The sequence below is a fragment of the Salmo salar genome, chromosome ssa18, assembly GCF_905237065.1.
Source record: "Salmo salar chromosome ssa18, Ssal_v3.1, whole genome shotgun sequence".
NCBI classification, from domain to species: domain Eukaryota; kingdom Metazoa; phylum Chordata; class Actinopteri; order Salmoniformes; family Salmonidae; genus Salmo; species Salmo salar.
In genome coordinates, this window is record NC_059459.1 from 31,151,397 (window position 1) to 31,170,653 (window position 19,257).

Below are 19,257 nucleotides of genomic sequence, written 5' to 3' on the forward strand. Positions count from 1 at the left end.
CTGTGTACTACTCCCTTCACAGAACAGCGCACAACTGAGGCCCCGGTGCACAACTGAGTAAGAGGACAAGTACATTAGTGTCTAGTTTGAGAAACAGACACCTCACAAGTCCTCAACTGACAGCTTCATTAAATAGTACCCGCAAAACACCAGTCTCAACGTCAACAGTGAAGAGGCAACTCCGGGATGCTGGCCTTCTAGGCAGAGTTCCTCTGTCCAGTGTCTGTTCTTTTGCCCATCTTAATCTTTTCTTTTTATTGGCCACTCTGAGAGATGGCTTTTTCTTTGCAACTCTGCCTAGAAGGCAACATCCCGGAGTTGCCTCTTCACTGTTTACGTAGAGACTGGTGTTTTGAAGGCCAGTTTTATTGCTTCTATAATCAGAAGAACAACAGTTTTCAGCTGTGCTAACATGATTGCAAAAGGGTTTTCTAATAATCAGTTAGCCTTTTAAAATGATAAACTTGGACAAGCTAACACCAACGTGCCATTGGAACACAGGAGTGATGGTTGCTGATAATGGGCCTCTGTATGCATATGTAGATATTCCATAAAAAAATTACAACATTAACAATGTCTACACTGTATTTCTGATCAATTTTATGTTAATGGACAAAAATGTACCTTTCAAAAACAAGGACATTTTTAAGTGACTCCAAACCTTTGAACGGTAGTCTTATGTTTTTGCTGTTTTCTTTTTTGTTATATAGCTCTCTCTACCCCTCTTTCTCACTTTCACGTCACCACCCCTTTCTCTTTACTCATTGTTTCTCCCCCTTTCCTCTCTGTATCACTGGCACCATCTTCCTCTGTCTCTCTCGGTTCCGGTGTGTGTGTGTGTGTCTGCATATGCGTGTGTGATTCCTGTTTCTTAAAATAACTGACGGCTCAGATTTGTGTCTGCGTGGAACAAACACACACACACTAAAAAGCGCACACACACAGGAATTCCCCAGAAAAGAGGAGTCAGTTTTCCGATGGGGGTTGAGATAATTAAGAGACGTGTGCTTTGTTTAGCCTCTCCCATCCCCAGAGCCTTCAACTTCAGAGAACCGTTAAGGAATGTAAATATATGATTTCTATAGGAGACTTGGAGAATGTAAATATATGGTTTCTATAGCAGTTGTGACCAAATATATGGTATTGAAAAAGCTTACAGGATAACTGGCTCCTACCTCTAGAAGTTGCAATTACTCTTTCATGGTTCTATAATCGAGCTGTGAATGAGAGAAAGGGTTGGGTGTGTGCGCTTGCTTGCTTTTTAGTGTGTGTCTCTGAGACAGTGGCAAGGTCCAGCCAGCTGAGAGGGCTTGGTCTTAACAGGAGACAGAACCAGGCAGACAGGTGCAAGCTCGCAGGCAGGTATTATGACTGATTGCCTCACCCCTTCAATAGCTGGTTTCCCCCTTCACCTTTCTAGGAAGGGTCGGAGAGTAGGTGAAAGGCTAGAACAGTAGGTGAAAAGTCAAATGCTATGTTATAGCAGAGAGTGACACACAGACCTTTTCTCAATTGGAGCTGCTTGATTCCTCCCATCCTTTCCTCCATCCTCTCCTTGCCTCTTTTGGAAAAAGGTCAAAGGTAATTGAGGAGACGAGGCAAGGAAACAAACAAATTACTCCTTGTTTCATCAAGTGTTTACATACAGTGCCTTTTGTAAAGTATTCAGACCCCTTGACCTTTTCCACATTTTGTTACATCACAACCTTATTCTAAAATTGATTAAATAAAACATTTTCCTCAAATCTACACACAATACCCCATATTGACAAAGAAAAAACATTCTTAAATGGAAGAAGTTTGGAATCACCAAGACTCTTCCTAGAGTTGGCCGCCCGGCCAAACTAAGCAATTGAGAAGGAAGTGCCTTGGTCAGGGAGGTGACCAAGAACCGATGGTCACTCTGACAGAGCTCATGAGTTCCTTTCTGGAGATGGGAGAACCTTCCAGAAGGACAACTATCTCTACAGCACTCCACCAATCAGGCATTTATGGTAGAGTGGCCAGATGGAAGCCACTGCTCAGTTAAAGGCACATGACAGCCTGCTTGGAGTTTGCCAAAAGGCACTTAAAGACTCTGACTGTGAGAAACAAGATTCTCTAGTCTGATGAAACCAAGATTGAACTCTTTGGCCTGAACGCCAAGTGTCACATCTGGATGAAACCTGGCACTATCCCTACGGTAATGCATGGTGGTGGGAGAATCAGGCTGTGGGGATGTTTTTCAGAGCCAAGGACTGGGAGACTAGTCAGGATCGAGGGAAATATGAATGGAGCAAAGTACAGAGAGATCCTTGATGAAAACCTGCTCCAGAGCGCTCAGGACCACAGACTGGGGTGAAGGTTCACCATCCAACAAGACAGCGACCTTAAGCACACAGCCAAGACAACGCAGAAGTGGCTTCAGGACAAGTCTCTGAATGTCCTTGATTGGCCCAGCCAGAGACGGATGTGAACCCGATCAAACATCTTTGGTGAGACCTGAAAATAGCTGGGCAGCAACGCTCCCCATCCAACCTGACAGAGCTTGAGTGGATCTGCAAAGAGGAATGGGAGAAACTCCCCAAATACAGGTGTGCCAAGCTTGTAGCATCATACCCATGAAGACTTGAAGAATTGCTGCCAAGGTGCTTCAACAAAGTACTGAGTAAAGGGTCTGAATACTTTTCAGTTACTTTTTTTTATACATTTGCTTAAATGTCTAAACCTGTTTTTGCTTTGTCATTATGGGGTATTGTGTGTAGATTGAGGGAAAAGTCAAGGGGTCTGATTTTTTTATATTTTCATTTCACCTTTATTTAACTAGGCAAGTCAGTTAAGAACTAATTCTTATTTACAATGACTGCCTACACCGGCGAAACCCGGACGACACTGGGCCAAATGTGCGCCGCCCTATGGGACTCCCAATCACGGCCGGTTGTGATACAGCCTGGATTCGAACCAGGGTGTCTGTAGTGACGCCTCTAGCACTGAGTTGCAGTGCCTTAGACCGCTGCGCCACTCGGGAGACCTGTCCGAAGGCACTGTAGATGGAATTGCAAAATACATCAAATGTAGTATAATAATTTTTAACTACATGTGGCAGTCCATTTTATAGACAAAATTATAAATAAGTAGCGTATCATTTTTAAATGTGCATGCTTTTCCCTCCAAGAAAACAATAGCTGTTTCAAAGGGGGTGTGGCTGACTTCAAAATTCTTCAACGGTAGGATACACCTGAGAGTCATCCGCCAGAGGAGGCAATCGAGGAGACGAGCGAACTCCTTTGTTCACCTGTTAACAAATTGACACTCCAACATATGTCGACCACTTATCCGTTTCCTGGTCACAGATGAGAGGAGGACGGAGGAGTTGAGGAGAGGACAGACTTTTACCCAATTGAGAAAAGGCTGACATGCACAGAGAGACACTGTCTGATTTTATTTTTTTATTTTTTTTGCCCGTGATCTAATTGGTCTTTTGAACTGCATTGTTGTCCTGTTTCCTTCTACAGTAAATGTGGGACTCTTCCTCCAGAAAGCTGCTTCTTCAGCCTCATCTGCAGCGCTGGATCCTTCATGGGTGAGTCTCTGTCTACACACATGAACTGATCTGGGTTCTCAGTTAATTAACTAAAGTTAACTTTTTGTAATATACATACTTTTGTTGTTAAGCATTCAAAATACACTGAAAACTGCCAAAATACATATCTACTACACACACACACACACACACACACACACACACACACACACACACACACACACACACACACACACACACACACACACACACACAATCTATACAGCTAAAAACAATGCAATGGCACAACAAGTTGACTTTGACAAAGCACACTTTTTAACCTCAATGTACCTGATTTTGCTGGCTGTTACTTTGGACAAAATCAGGATGTCAATATTCTTGTAATGCTTTTTGTATAATCTTAAATTACAGGTCAATTTTCGCAAATCCTACGATAAACTTGATAAAATGTTGGAATTGTTTAACAGCCCTAGAACGCATACATCATGTGCACGTGTCGTGCCCTGTGTGTGTCGGCAGTTTGAGTCTAACAGCTCCAGTCAATGATTCCCAGCTGTGGCTGAGCCCACTCCATTGACGCACAGCCCTGGGCATGCATGTGTCTGTGTTCCAGGGCGGCCGGACGTAATGCCAAGCATCAGAGAGCCATCCCAGCTCTGCTTTGTGTCTGTGTATGACTGTGTTCATAGTTGTGTGTTTCCGTGTCCCTACCCTACTCAGGGTAGAGGAGGATTAATGATGCCAACTGCTATTTAAGGTCTGCTGGCTGGCTATAGCAGCTTTTAAAGCCAGACTCTGTAAGTCCCAAATAAAATTGGAACTTTTTTTCTGGTTTAATATACAATACCAGTCAAAAGTTTGGACACACCTACTCATACCAGAGTTTTTGTTTTTTTTGTACTATTTTCTATATTGTAGAATAATAGTGAAGACCTAAACTATGAAATAACACGAATCATGTAGTAACCACTTTTTTTTTTAAACATATCTAAATATATTTGAGATTCTTCAAAGTAGCCAGCCTTTGCCTTGACAGCTTTGCTCACTCTTGGCATTCTCTCAATCAGCTTCATGAAGTAGTCACCTGGAATGCATTTCAATTAACAGGCGTGCCTTAAGTTTATTTGTGGAATTTATTTTCTTAATGCATTTGAGCCAATCAGTTGTGTTGTGACAAGGTAGGGTTAGCAAACAGAAGATGGCCCTATTTGGTAAAAGACCAAGTCCATATTATGGCAAGAACAGCTCAGATAAGCAAAGAGCACCAACAGTCCATCATTACTTTAAGATATGAAGGTCGGTCAATCCAGAAAATTTCAATAACATTGAAAGTTTCTTCAAGTGCAGTCGCAAAAACCATCAAGCACTATGATGAAACTGGCTCTCATGAGGACTGCCACAGGAAAGGAAGACCCAGAGTTACCTCTGCTGCAGAGGACAAGTTCATTAGAGTTACCAGCCTCAGAAATTGTCATGGTTCCATTTTAGCTCATATGGTGATCTCAATTTGTACGAGTGATTTGGGAAATGGGATTTAACCAGCAAAGTTGCATCTATATGCAGATGATAGTCATATATTCATGTGCTCCTTCTCTGGTTCAGGCTGTTGAAGAGCTCCAGACTGCTTTATAGTTACTGCAGGCCTCCCTTATGGTCTCAAACTGGTCTTGAATCTACAAAAAACACATTTCATGAACTTTACCAGAGCTCGCACTCAGCCAGAGAAGGTTAACATTGTCACATCTGGTGGCTTATCCATTGAGAATGTGTCATCCTACAAATACCTTTGTATATGGTTGGATGACAAGTTGTCCTTTTTAAGTTTATATGGATAATCTTGAGAGAGCTTGAATTAAATTGGGTTTTTATTTTCGTAATAAGGCTTGCTTTCCAGTTATGGCTAGAAAGAACCTTGTTTAGAGTACAGGCCTCGGTGTAACGCTCATTCCTTCGATGATGAACGCGAATCCGACCATCACCCCTGGCGAGACAAAACTGTGACTCGTCAGTGAAGAGCACTTTTTGCCATTCCTGTCTGGTCCAGTGACGGTGGGTTTGTGCCCATAGGCGACGTTGTTGCCGGTGATGTCTGGTGAGGACCTGCCTTTACAACAGCCTGCAAGCCCTCAGGCCAGCCCCTCTCAGCCTATTGCGGACAGTCAGCACTGATGGAGGGATTGTGCGTTCCTGGTGTAACTCGGGCAGTTGTTGTTGCCATCCTGTACCTGTTCTGCAGGTATGAGGTTCGGATGTACTGATCCTGTGCAGGTTTTGTTACACGTGGTCTGCCACTGTGGGGATAATCAGCTGTCCGTCCTGTCTCCCTGTAGCGCTGTCTTAGGCGTCTCACAGTACGGACATGGCAATTTATTGCCCTGGCCACATCTGCAGTCCTCATGCCTAAGGCACGTTCACGCAGATGAGCAGGGACCCTGGGCATCTTTCTTTTTTGGTGTTTTTCAGTCAGTAGAAAGGCCTCTTTAGTGTCCTAAGTTTTCATAACTGCGACCTTAATTGCCTACTGTTAGTGTCTTAACGACTGTTCCACAGGTGCATGTTCATTAATTGTTTAATGTTCATTAAGCAAGCATGGTAAAGTGTTTAAACCCTTAACTTCACAGAATTTAATTAGTAAAAATCCAAATTACAATGATCTTTGAAAGACAATTTCTTTTTTTTGCTGAGTTTATCTAGTTATATCCCCCTCATTATAAACCAGACTCATTATAAATGAGAGCTGGGTGATACAGAATAAAAACGTTATTTAGCTGACAAATGCATGTCGAAACGGTTAATAATAAAGCATATAATATATTGGCTCGCAAACAAATCGATCCACATACACATTGCTTGCAAATGTCCATAGCCTACTGGTGGGCTATGCTAAGTAAACATTCACGCACTTACTTGCAAACTTTGCTGGGCTAGCTAGCTGGCTGGCTGACTAGCTAGCTAATTGTTTTCCTCTTGGATGTTGAGTTTACTGTTGGAAACTTTTGATGGCAAATTTATGTTATAATTCAACCCTATAGATGCTGAGGGTCGACTTTTCCAGGCAAGTGTTTGCACTGCAAGAGATCAAGCAGATAACGGCTTTACCGTTGCACCGCAGTTGGAGGCCTATATTGTTGAACTTGACTGTGTAAAATAGAATTCCATTTTATTGTTTAACGTTCATAGCTTACTCCACTTGTAAATTTGAATTGTTATGATGCAGTAGAGTAGCCTACATGCTTGTTGTATGCTACAAGAAAACGAGAACCCCGGCTGTCTGATACTGACTGATGGAAGGGTGGCTGGCCCAGCTGTCTGATACTGACTGATGGAAGGGTGGCTGGCCCAGCTGTCTGATACTGACTGATGGAAGGGTGGCTGGCCCAGCGGCCACTTGAATTCTCAGAGCACGTTATGACGTCTAGCCTGGGTTTGATTGCATTGTCTTGCCTGAGTTTGTTTTGTCGCCCCGTCTATTTGGTATTTCACCATCACAAATAACGTAGATGTGACTTACTAAGTTTAAAGTGGTAGTTCACCCAAAAGGGTTTAGTTTCTCTGGCACTGTTTCCACATGCTAATGCTTTAGCATTTGTTTCACAAATCCAATTCAAGTCCTGGGACCCATATTGTCATTTTTCACTATGTTCAACGATTAGTGACTCTGAGCTTCACAATCAATTTGACATACTTTTGGATGATTTGAACAAATGCTAATATTGGTCATGTGGAATTAGTGCCAGGGAAACTAAACCAAAGCATGAATTGCTGTCATACCCTGTTCATGGTCTGCTTACAGGGTAAGGAAGTCAATATGTCATTTTGTAATTTGGGTGAACTATCCCTTGAACATGACATATTTTAGTGCAGGAATGCGACCCAAATGACACACAATTCCCTACAGTGCACTACTCAGAGTGGACTACTTTTGACCAGGGCCCTATGTAGGAAATAGGGTGCCATTTGGGACGTAGCCCAGGACATTTGTCCCTCCCGGAGCCTCGATAAGCGCTTTCCCCCACTTAACTTAGCTCTGACTTGACCCCACAGAGAACCGAGATTGCTTAACTTAGCTCTGACGTGAGAACACAGATAGCCAGTCATTCCATATTGGGTAGAAAACGGGGAGAGGGAGCTATAGAGGGTCGTAATAAAAAGGAGAAACATTGCTTTAGTTTAGATCAAGGCGTCAGGGAACTGCTTCTTTAGGGTGTGTAGCAGCTGAGTTTTTAGAGAATGCGTCATTCCATTTGATTTACTTTTTACTTTTTGACTGCAACCCTTTTGATTTGAACAGAACTTTCCATACATATTTGCCCATGGAAGAAGTGGTCAGAAAGTGACTTTTTAGATCTGAATAGCAAAACATTCAGAAGATAGAAGTGCCCAAAGTTGACCCATTTTTGCATACCCCACCACACCATGAGACATCCATGTCTTCGTCACTGGAAAATATCAACTGTGGAGTTTAATATAATTTAAAAGCTTACAAAAAGGTTTTCGAGTAGTGGGGAGAGCGGGTTAGGGGGAGGAACAGAAACGGGCACATGATGTTCTGTGGTTGGGCCACGTTTACTTTAATTTGGTATTAGCTGTTGTAAATGTCCATAGCCATGTTCTTCAATGCAATGACAGGGTCATTCATTAGAGCACTCATTTCGAACAAAGTTTTGCAATGGAAAATGAAAACAAGCTTTTATTTTCTCCCTGTTTCAGTCCAGTTTTCTTCTAGCTAGTGAACCTTGTTCAGAGGTGCTACAGTATGTCCTTCCATGGTAACATGGCGGTCACTGCAGGTGCTTACTCATCAATTGCTTTAGTTAGTACACATTCTGAGTCTACCTTTTGAATCTATTATGGGATGACCGGTATTCTCAGAGAAGGATACTGTTGCTATCGTCAACGCCACTGAATGTACTGCCGGAGATGTTCTGACATTTTCAGGGGGAAATGTATATTTGATTATCAAACTTCAACATGTTTAAGCATTAAAAGCCTACGGTAGGGTCAAGCACTGTTGAAGGCTTCAATACGTAAACTTGTTTTTAAATAAATACACAGCTGGACCTTATTGACAAAGACTGCTAGCTAGGCAACCAGCCAGTGCACAGACCAGACAGACACTGTAATTGAATGCAGTAAATGCCAATTAGCTTTCTTTCTCCTCAGTGTTTTCTGTTGAATAGAAACCAGAACACAGAGAGAGAAATAAGGCACCATTTCCTTTTCCTACTAGCCCAGAGACAAGGCGGTTTATTTTTCCATGCTTGTAACTTACCTCACTTCTCTGAAATGACTTGGGTGCACTGAACACACACATGCGCGTAGGCCACACACACACACACACACACACACACACACATTGAAACCCCATTTTATTTTCTTCTTACCAATGTCTGTGTGTCTTAAGCTTAATGCCCTGCGGCAGGGAACTCTAGCTACCTGCTTTTGTTTCATAACATCACTCTGCCCCTAGGTGTATGTTTACTGCCAGAATTCCTTCTGTCCCATAATGTATGTTTAAGTTATTAACAGAACTGTGGTGCTTTTGTCTTCCCTCGGTCTTTGTCCAGACTGTGTGTGTCCTGTAGTGACGCCAGGCAGGGTTGGCACAGCAACACCCATACCAACACCTGTCTGGGCTTAGCAACAATGGTATTTTGACCCACCACTGAGGAAACCCTAACCTACCTTAAGGAGCCTGTGGTGGAGGCCCTACTTCAACACTACTAGTCCTTCCCGCCTTGGAACAGCCCCTGTTCATTAGCGATTTAACAGATAAAAAAAGACTGAAACAGGGAGGCATTTTGTGGGCTTGTGCAATTAGAAAATAATTGTTTTTCTGTTGCAAAATATATATATTTTTGAAATTCTGTTGCGTGCCCTCATGAACATGACCCGGGCATCTCAGCTTGAGGTCACGACACAAGGGGCTCCTAGTTCTCTACCCACCTCCCTCTCTCCTTCCCACTCTCCCCTTCCTCCTTCCCAATCTCTCGTCGTCCCTCCCTCTCACTGTCTCCCCTTCCTCCCACTCTCGCTCCACTCTTCCTTCCCTCACAGCTATCTTCAATTAGGCAGGTACAATGAAGCCCAACAGAGACCAGTGTAGCATGTCTGCATTAGTGACAGTACAACCAGTCCAAACCCATTAGCAATGACCCCTCGGTCTGTACCCCTTTCCTTTTCTTTCTCTCCTATTTCACTAGTGTAACTCCTCTGGTCTCTCCTTCACCCTTCCCTATTCTTCCCCCTCCCGTCCCTAGTATTGTCACCTCGTGAATTTCCTGGAAACCATTGGAAAAACTCTCTCGCTCTCTCTCTACAGTGATGGTGATAGTATTCCTACGTTATGCCCATGTGATAGAGAAGTATCAGAACTGTGTGTTGAACACAGCGGGCCTATCCACCGGCTGGATCTGTGCTGCAGGACTCATCATGATTGGCAACTTCCAGGTACGTGTGTTCAGCAACACAACTGTTTCACACTCTATATCTGTCCCTACCTCTCCTCTCCTCTGGTGCCCCAACCCTTTTCTATTCTCTCCACCTCTCCTCCTCTCCACCTCTCCTCCCTATGCTGGTGCCTCTGCATTCCAGACCTGCTTCATGTTGTAGTTATGGACCACTCACATATGGGCACACACACAGCCACTGATAGATATATATATATATATATATATATATATATATATCTATTAGGGTGATATATATATATATATATTATTAGGGTAGTTAGTGAGGCATCCCACCTTAATTCCTGCCCTGTGGTTGTTTAGTTTTTCAGGACATAGTTTCTGCAAGTTTAAATATTTGGGACTTTGGCACCGTGCGAGCGACTTGGCATCAATTTGGGGTACTATAGGAGGGTTGCCATAGAGACTAGTGGAGGAAGGGGGGGGGGGGTTCCTTAACATTCAGTACATTAGGCCTTTGCCTGCAATCAGTTATGTCTGAATGACTTCCTCCCTCTTTCCCTCTCCATTTATCCTAATATCGCTCTGTCTATCCCTACTCTATACTAGGCTTGTAAAATTCTGCAAACATTCATAAAATTCCCAGGTGTTTCAGAGAACGGTGATTCGTAGACCGAGGATTACCTACTTGCTTTTTCCCCTCCTGACTTCAGGAATCCAGGATAAAAAAATTTAAAAAAAATTGCAGCTCTACTGCTTACTCTCTGGGCGTTCTGGGCAGTGTGTTTGTGGAAGGAAGTGGTGTGTGTGTGTGTAGGGTGTTTCTACCCTAAATGCCAGACATGGACTCTTCATAACAGAACTGGAGAGGTGTAAAGCTGACACCTTCCCTACACCCCTGATTCTCCTTAAGGCGTCTGCATACTAGGTTCGGGTTGCTCCTTGCAGAACTCGACTAGGAGACGTGAACGTCTGTTACTCGCATACTCCCTTAAAAGACCTTCGCTTGAAAAACGAGAAAAAAGCGGCAATAGTACTGTTTGTCCCACTTGAGTCACCGTAGCCAGTATACACATCCTCAAAATATTCCGAATGAATCTATGGTAACTCGAAGAATTCTGTAATTCATTTAATGTTTTTTGCAGAGGTCTTCCCTCTACCAACTCTGGTGACTCAGCAAAAATGGACGACGTTGTGTTACTTCCATGGGTATTTACTGTACGTCTCTGAGCTTTCTGTCCTTCCTTGAAATGAACACCCACTAAATACACTGAGGGATATTACAGATGGTGCTGAATTTTTTTAGATAATTAATAATAACCTTATTTGTATAGTGCTTTTCAGTACAAGTAACAATGTTTCACACAATAAAATAATTAAATAAAAGCACTTACAAAGGAACAACAGGAGGAATACATTTTTTATTTAACTTTTTTATTTAACTAGGCAAGTCTGTTAAGAACAAATTCTTATTTACTATGACGGCCAAACCCAGACAATGCTGGGTCAATTGTGCGCCGCCCTATGGGACTCCCAATCACGCCCGGATGTGATACAGCCTGGATTCGAACCAGGGACTGTAGTGACGCCTCTTGCACTGAGATGCAGTGCCTTAGACCTCTGTGCCACTCGGGGGCCGGGAGGAAAGATAATTAATGAGAAGCATCCCAAATGTCAAACTGAAGCATTCATCTTATCAAAGAAAAACCTTAAAATTCCTAACTAACAATTAGTTATCATGCCATGTCTTGATATGACGCAGGGTGTTAATGTGAGAGCTTCCTGACAGGGGGAGGTTGTTAAGACATGGTTGTGTGAAGATGGATGTGAAACTCCATGTTTAGTGACTAATATCTTAGGAAAGCACTGAGGATTCTAAGCCTGACCACTTAGAGCCCCGGGGCAGGATAACCCATGCTCAAGGGAAGATTTTTTGCCTAGTCTGCTTGGGAGTTGAACAAATTACCTTACGTTACTGGCCCAACGCTCTTAACAGTGAGGCTACCTTCTGGCTAACATATTTTCTTTTTTCAGGGAATGGATTCTTCTGATGGTGTTTTAGTTTAATGGTTTTCTTAGCAGCTGCAGAAACCAGAATGCATTTTCAGTCATCATTGGACAGACAAAATAACTGATGATGCCATGCATAAAGAATCTTGTCAGATAACTGTTTATTGATAAAATGTTGCAAGAAGAGGGGCAAGGTGCATGAACCAGTAGGATGGATGTGAAACTCTTCAGTATTAGGGCCCCTAACATCACCCTTCTACTCTTCTGAAGCTTTTGATAGGGCCTCTTACTCACGCTCGCACCTCTAACCGCCCCAGAGGAGGCTGGTGTGACGAGCTATAGGAGGACAGGCTCATTGTAGTAGTTGGGCCGGTATGAAACACATCTAACGTATGGAAACAACATGTTTGACTCCGTTCTGTTTCTTCCATTCCAGTCATTACATTAGGCTGTCCTCCTATAGCTTCTCCCACCAGCCTCATCTGAACCACACCTCTTAGAGGCCAGTATAACAGTTTAACACAGTCCAGTCCCTTGGTTACAGAGTAAGCCTGTCCGGTGGCTCATACACCGTGCCAACTGTGGGTAAGTGTGGGCTATGACAGAGATGAGTTAAAGGCGTCAGCATGCTTCAGTTCGGCTGGCACCTACGGCTAGGCAAACCAAACGAGTGTGCTCGCATACTCCCTTAGAAGATCTTTGCTTGAAAAACAAGAAGATAGCGGCAATAGTACTGTTTGTCCATTTTGAGATGCCGTAGCCAGTTTACACTTAACTCAAAATAGTCCGAATTAATCTAAGAGATTTCTTGAGTTGTCATTCATTTTTACATTTTTGTAGAGGAGATCTTAGTCACGCAATTTTAAATCTAAGATGTTTGGTGCAGTTTTTCTAAATAAAACAATGTGCATGAAAACGACTTGTCTCTTGTTGAATGACAACACACACACTACATTGAAGAATCCCTACTGTTGACCAATCCCCCCAAAAAGGGCATAGACTTCGGAGACTGAAGTTTGGCTTGCTTAAGGAAGATTTTTTGTGTGTGCAAACTGCCGAAAAAACCTTTGCAGAAGACCGAAACGATAATATAACTGTTTCAGATGGGAAGCATGCGGACGCCTTTAGCCTCTGTGTGTGTGTGTGTGTGTCAAAGCAAAAGTAAGAGCAAAGATTTTTATCACTAAAGCAAGAAACACCACAGCCTGTCGTTTCCTATGGGAACAGATGTCATAGTGGACAGAGCCAAGCAAGGAGGTGGGCAGAGCCAAGCATGAGCTAGCAAGATCCTATTGGCCTGTTCTAGCGTACATCTGTATATTTCCGTTAGGGAACGCCTACTCTGTGACATGGCCGTGTGCAATAACTCACTTTGACTTTGCACTCCTTCTAAACAACGCAATTTTTGAAAACTTTGGCAATGGCAAAAGTCTACAAAACTTAGTCTACTCTGTTTATAACAGATTCTAGTTTAGGGAACAGAAAACTCTATTGAGATCAAATGTTTCATCGATGAGAATATTTGCAGAATGTAGGCCAAAATCCATCTAGTTCCATCTTCTCTCACTGCCTGACAGTGGGCTTCCTCTCACTACCATATTTGGAAGTGAGTGAAAAAGCCAAGCGGATGCTTCATATTTATACATCCAGTGAAATATCTGTCTCATTGTTTGATCTGTGGTAAGAGCAGGGAGTAGCATCAGTGACTCACTTCCCTCCCTTCCCTTTCTCCCTCTAACCCTCCTATCCTCTGGGGCCTGTCTGCCAGCAGAGCGTTGTGAAAAACTGGGGGGAAATTTAACGGGGGGGGTTTAAGTGAGTCATCACGGCACGCATGTGTGTTTGTTACAGCCAGGAGCAGACTGTGTGCACACGTGTCACAGACCCCATCTGTACCCAATCAGAGCCAGTCTCTGGAACTTTCTGTATTCAATCACCAATCAGAGCCAGTCCCCACCGCAGTAGTGTTGGATGACATTTATTTCTATAAAACTTAATTCATAAAAAAAAATTGGTGTGCAATGTATGTATGTGTATAAATATGTATGTATAAATATGTATGTATGTATGTATGTTAAATGTGTGTATGTATGTATATAAAATGTATGTATGTATAGCTACATAAATACATAGCATATTTAACACACATTAGTAGACCAATTTGAAGCAGTGAAAATACAATAGGCAGTGTTTGCAGCTGGAACAGTAGCACAAACAGTACTAAAATGAAAGCCTCAGAGAGCATCAGAAACAACACAATCACTAAAAGCACTATGCTGTGTTATGCAGGGCTCAGACCCTTGACTCAGACCCTTTTAGACAGGAGAGGACCTGAAATAGATGGGCCCCAGAGACACACACACACACACCAGGGGTGGATGTGAATAGTACACTTCTTTGGGTGTTCCCTCTGTGGGCGCTGGCCGCGAGAGAGACCACAGGAAAGGAGAGATGAGGGGATGAGGCAGGCGGGCGGAGGGAGGTGTGAAAGGCATGACTGGTAGTCAGTCTGCTTCTCTCCTAGAGACAACTGAAGGTTCTCTGGGCTACAGACATCTCTCTTTACACCTATTTCACCATTCCAATTCTCCCTGTTCTGAATGATCCTTCCTACCTTCTTTCTAAGCCTATTATTTGTTCTCACTATTAAAATCCCCTCTTTTTTTTTTCTACGCTCTGCATCGTCCTGGTACTCTATTCCATCCCTTACATGACCTCTGACCTGCTTGTCCCTCTCACATGAAGCAACATTTAGCAACAGAATAAATACAGGATATTACCAGTAAACACTTTCAAGAGTTACTTTTGTACTTTATGTCCTCGTGTGGGCGTGTGTGTGGCGGGCAGGTAGCCTAGCGGTTAAGGGCAGGTAGCCTAGCGGTTAAGAGCGTTGGGCCAGTAAATGAAAGGTCGCTGGTTCGAATCCCTGAACCAGCTAGGTGAAAAAATCTGTCGGTGCCCTTGAGCAAGGCACTTAATTGCTCCTGTAAGTCACTCTGGATAAGAGTGTCTGCTAAATGACTTAAATGTCAGTGTGTTACACAGCCTCTTCACCCTGCCTCCAACAGGTAGATTGATGACATCCTAGCATTTACCGCCTGCCAAAGTCAACTGCAGACTTTTGCTGGGCGGGCAGCATTAGAACATATGGCTAGCTGAAGGGGTTTACATTGGAAAGACTTGCAGAAAGGCTGTACTTTCCTTTCCTCAACTCTGCTGGTGTCTGTGTGCGCTCTAGTGTGTGACAGCTAAATAGGAAAGTGTTCGACCAGAAGCAATAGGATTTACCTAATGGACACTCTGCTAACGAGGAGAGGAGAGGGATGAGAGGAGGGAGAGGTGTTACTGCACTGCAAGCTGTCTTTATCTGTAACATGTGTTATGTCAACAGTAATTATATACGGTAGCTGTCATCTCTGGCTGTTTTGTCTTTGATTTTATAGGAAGAGCCATAGAGGGAAATGTAATTAATTTGGTCTCTAAGGAAGAGCCTAGAAAACCTACTGTCATTTCATACTGAGTTAGTGACGGCAAAGGAAAGCTGTTACTGTAGCCGAAGCCTTTGGTCTGATTAATTTGTCCCTTGTCTTAGTTAATAATAGCTAGCCTAACTATTGTCATTTTCATATGAATTGTAGTAGTTCTTGGAGAACTACCAATTGCTAAAGGTGACTTGACATACACATACATTTATTCTGTCGGTCCCCTTGGTCTGGTCAGTACCCTGCATTGTTTAAAGCTGCTTTGAGTGTGTGCTGTTCTGTTATCAGGTTCCATCGGCCTGTCTGGTGCCAGAAGCCTGTGTGTGTGTGTGTGTGTGTGGTCACATGCTCCTTTGTGTATTGTGTGTTTCAGCCTGGCAGCGTGATCAAATTCAGGAGGGACAAGGAGGCGTTATACTGTACTGTACCGCTGGCCTCTTTCTCACCTTTCTCTCGCGCTCCCCCTCTCGCGCTCCCTCTCTCTCGCGCTCCCCCTCTCTCTCTCGCGCTCCCCCTCTCTCTCTCGCGCTCCCCCTCTCTCTCTCGCGCTCCCCCTCTCTCTCTCGCGCTCCCCCTCTCTCTCTCGCGCTCCCCCTCTCTCTCTCGCTCCCCCCTCTCTCTCGCGCTCCCCCTCTCTCTCTCGCTCCCCCTCTCTCTCTCGCGCTCCCCCCTCTCTCTCTCGCTCCCCCTCTCTCTCTCGCTCCCCCTCTCTCTCTCGCGCTCCACCCCCTCTCGCGCCTCCCCCTCTCGCGCTCCCCCCTCTCTCGCTCCCCCCTCTCTCGCGCTCCCCCCCTCTCTCGCGCTCCCCCCCTCTCTCGCGCTCCCTCGCTCCCCCTCTCTCGCTCCCCCTCTCGCGCTCTCTCGCTCCCCCTCTCGCGCTCTCTCGCTCTCTCGCTCCCCTCTCGCGCTCCCTCGCTCCCCTCTCTCGCTCCCCCTCTCGCTCTCTCGCTCCCCCCTCTCGCTCTCTCGCTCTCTCGCTCCCCCTCTCGCTCTCTCGCTCTCTCGCTCCCCTCTCTCGCTCTCTCGCGCTCTCTCGCTCCCCCTCTCGCTCTCTCGCGCTCTCTCGCTCCCCCTCTCGCGCTCTCTCGCGCTCTCTCGCTCCCCCTCTCGCGCTCTCTCGCGCTCTCTCGCTCCCCCTCTCGCGCTCTCTCGCTCCCCTCTCGCGCTCTCTCGCTCCCCCTCTCGCTCTCTCGCTCCCCCTCTCGCGCTCTCTCGCTCCCCCCTCTCGCTCTCTCGCTCCCCCTCTCGCGCTCTCTCGCTCCCCCTCTCGCGCTCTCTCGCTCCCCCTCTCGCGCTCTCTCGCTCCCCCTCTCGCGCTCTCTCGCTCCCCCTCTCGCGCTCTCGCTCCCCCTCTCGCTCTCTCGCTCCCCTCTCGCGCTCTCTCGCTCCCCCTCTCGCGCTCTCTCGCTCCCCCTCTCGCGCTCTCTCGCTCCCCCTCTCGCTCTCTCGCTCCCCCTCTCGCGCTCTCTCGCTCCCCCTCTCGCGCTCTCTCGCTCCCCCTCTCGCGCTCTCTCGCTCCCCTCTCGCGCCCTCTCGCTCCCCCTCTCGCGCCCTCTCGCTCCCCCTCTCGCGCCCTCTCGCTCCCCCTCTCGCGCCCTCTCGCTCCCCCTCTCGCGCTCTCTCGCGCTCTCTCGCGCTCTCTCGCTCTCTCGCGCTCTCTCGCTCCCCCTCTCGCGCTCTCTCGCGCTCTCTCGCTCCCCCTCTCGCGCTCTCTCGCTCGCGCTCTCTCGCTCGCGCTCTCTCGCTCGCGCTCTCTCGCTCGCGCTCTCTCGCTCGCGCTCGCTCCCGCTCTCGCGCTCTCTCGCTTCCCCCTCTCGCGCTCTCTCGCTCCCCTCTCGCGCTCCCTCGCTCCCCTCTCGCGCTCCCTCGCTCCCCCTCTCGCGCTCTCTCGCTCCCCCTCTCGCGCTCCCTCGCTCCCCTCTCGCTCCCCTCTCGCGCTCTCTCGCTCCCCTCTCGCTCTCTCGCTCCCCCTCTCGCGCTCTCTCGCTCCCCCTCTCGCGCTCTCTCGCTCCCCTCTCGCGCTCTCTCGCACCCCCTCTCGCGCTCTCGCACCCCTCTCGCGCTCGCGCTCTCGCTCCCCCTCTCGCGCTCGCGCTCTCGCTCCCCCTCTCGCGCTGCGCTCTCGCTCCCCCTCTCGCGCTCTCGCTCCCCTCTCGCGCTCTCTCGCTCTCCCTCTCGCGCCCTCTCGCGCCCTCTCGCGCCCTCTCTCGCGCTCTCTCGCGCCCTCTCGCTCCCTCGCTCTCTCGCTCCCCCTCTCTCGCTCTCTCGCTCCCCGTCTCTCGCTCTCTCGCTCCCCGTCTCTCGCTCTCTCGCTCCCCCTCTCTCGCTCCCCTCTCTCGCTCCCCCTCTCTCGCTCCCCCTCTCTCGCTCCCCCTCTCTCGCTCCCCCTCTCTCGCTCCCCCTCTCTCGCTCTCTCGCTCCCCCTCTCTCGCTCTCTCGCTCCCCCTCTCTCGCTCGCTCGCTCCCCCTCTCTCGCTCTCTCGCTCCCCCTCTCTCGCTCTCTCGCTCCCCCTCTCTCGCTCCCCTCTCTCGCTCTCTCGCTCCCCCTCTCTCGCTCCCGCTCTCTCGCTCCCCCTCTCTCGCTCCCCCCCTCTCTCCCCCCCGCTCTCGCTCGCCCTCTATCCCTGTCTCCACCATATCTATTTCTGTCTCTAAAGAAAGAATAAAAGTAACAGGTGGCTCCATTGACAACACAGCAGGGTCACTGAGTTACCTGACTCAGTACTGTTTCAATGACTGACTGCTGCCCCCTTCTGGCCAAATTGAGCCACAGCAACATAAGAGGCTGGAACAGAGGGGGCTTTTGTCTAGCATCATATGACATCATGTGTTTCAATGTGACGTCTTCAGTGTATTCAGTATGTGCCTTGTTCAATGCCCATTGCGACAATGTTTTCGAGCCTATGCTAATAAATGCATCTCTCTCTACCTTCCCTCTTGCTCCCTCCCAGGTGGACAATGCTAAGATCCTCCACTATGTGGGGGCAGGGGTAGCGTTTCCCACCAGTATGCTGTTTGTGTGTCTTCAGTCGGCTCTAACCTACAGGCTGGCCAAGACTCAGGGAGAATACAGCGTGGCTCACCTACGACTGGGCATGACACTACTGGCCTTCATCACCCTGGTGCTTAGTATCCTTTACCACAAAAGACATACTCAATAAGATCTGTTATCTTCACAACCAAGGCCCTGCGATAGACTAGCGTCCTGTCCGGTGGGGTGGGGGGGGGGTGTACTGGTACATCAAGCTGCCTCACGCTACAGAAATAGGAGAAGATGTTATAACCAGAGAGGACAGAGGGAAGATGGAGGGGGGTGTTGGAATGTGGGAGAGAAGCGAAGGATGACGGGGTGGAGGAGCTGTGGAGTGGGGAGGGTGGAGGAGCTGTGGGGAGGGTGGAGGAGCTGTGGAGGGTGGAGGAGCTGTGGAGGGTGGAGGAGCTGTGGAGGGTGGAGGAGCTGTGGAGTGGGGAGGGTGGAGGAGCTGTGGAGTGGGGAGGGTGGAGGAGCTGTGGAGTGGGGAGGGTGGAGGAGCTGTGGAGTGGGGAGGGTGGAGGAGCTGAGGAGTGGTGGGGGGGTGAAGGAGCTGGAGAGTGGAGGAACGGTGGGGGGGTGAAGGAGCTGGAGAGTGGAGGAACTGTGGAGTGGTGATGGGGTGGAGGAGCTGGAGAGTGGGGGGGTGGAGGAGCTGGAGAGTGGAGGAACTGTGGAGTGGTGATGGGGTGGAGGAGCTGGAGAGTGGGGGGGGTGGAGGAGCTGGAGAGTGGAGGAACTGTGGAGTGGTGATGGGGTGGAGGAGCTGGAGAGTGGGGGGGTGGAGGAGCTGGAGAGTGG

At 47.3% G+C, this 19,257-nt stretch overlaps 1 protein-coding gene across 1 annotated transcript in view; it reads left to right on the forward strand.

Moving 5' to 3' along the window:
• The window catches only part of LOC106577246 (transmembrane protein 150A), a 50,040-nt gene that overhangs the window by 18,424 nt on the left and 12,359 nt on the right, over window positions 1-19,257 (forward strand). The window contains exons 5-7 of the mRNA XM_014155172.2: window positions 3,495-3,562; window positions 9,846-9,973; window positions 18,377-18,554. Of these exons, the coding sequence (XP_014010647.1) occupies window positions 3,495-3,562; window positions 9,846-9,973; window positions 18,377-18,554 (374 nt within the window). The remainder of the gene's footprint in view (window positions 1-3,494; window positions 3,563-9,845; window positions 9,974-18,376; window positions 18,555-19,257) is intronic.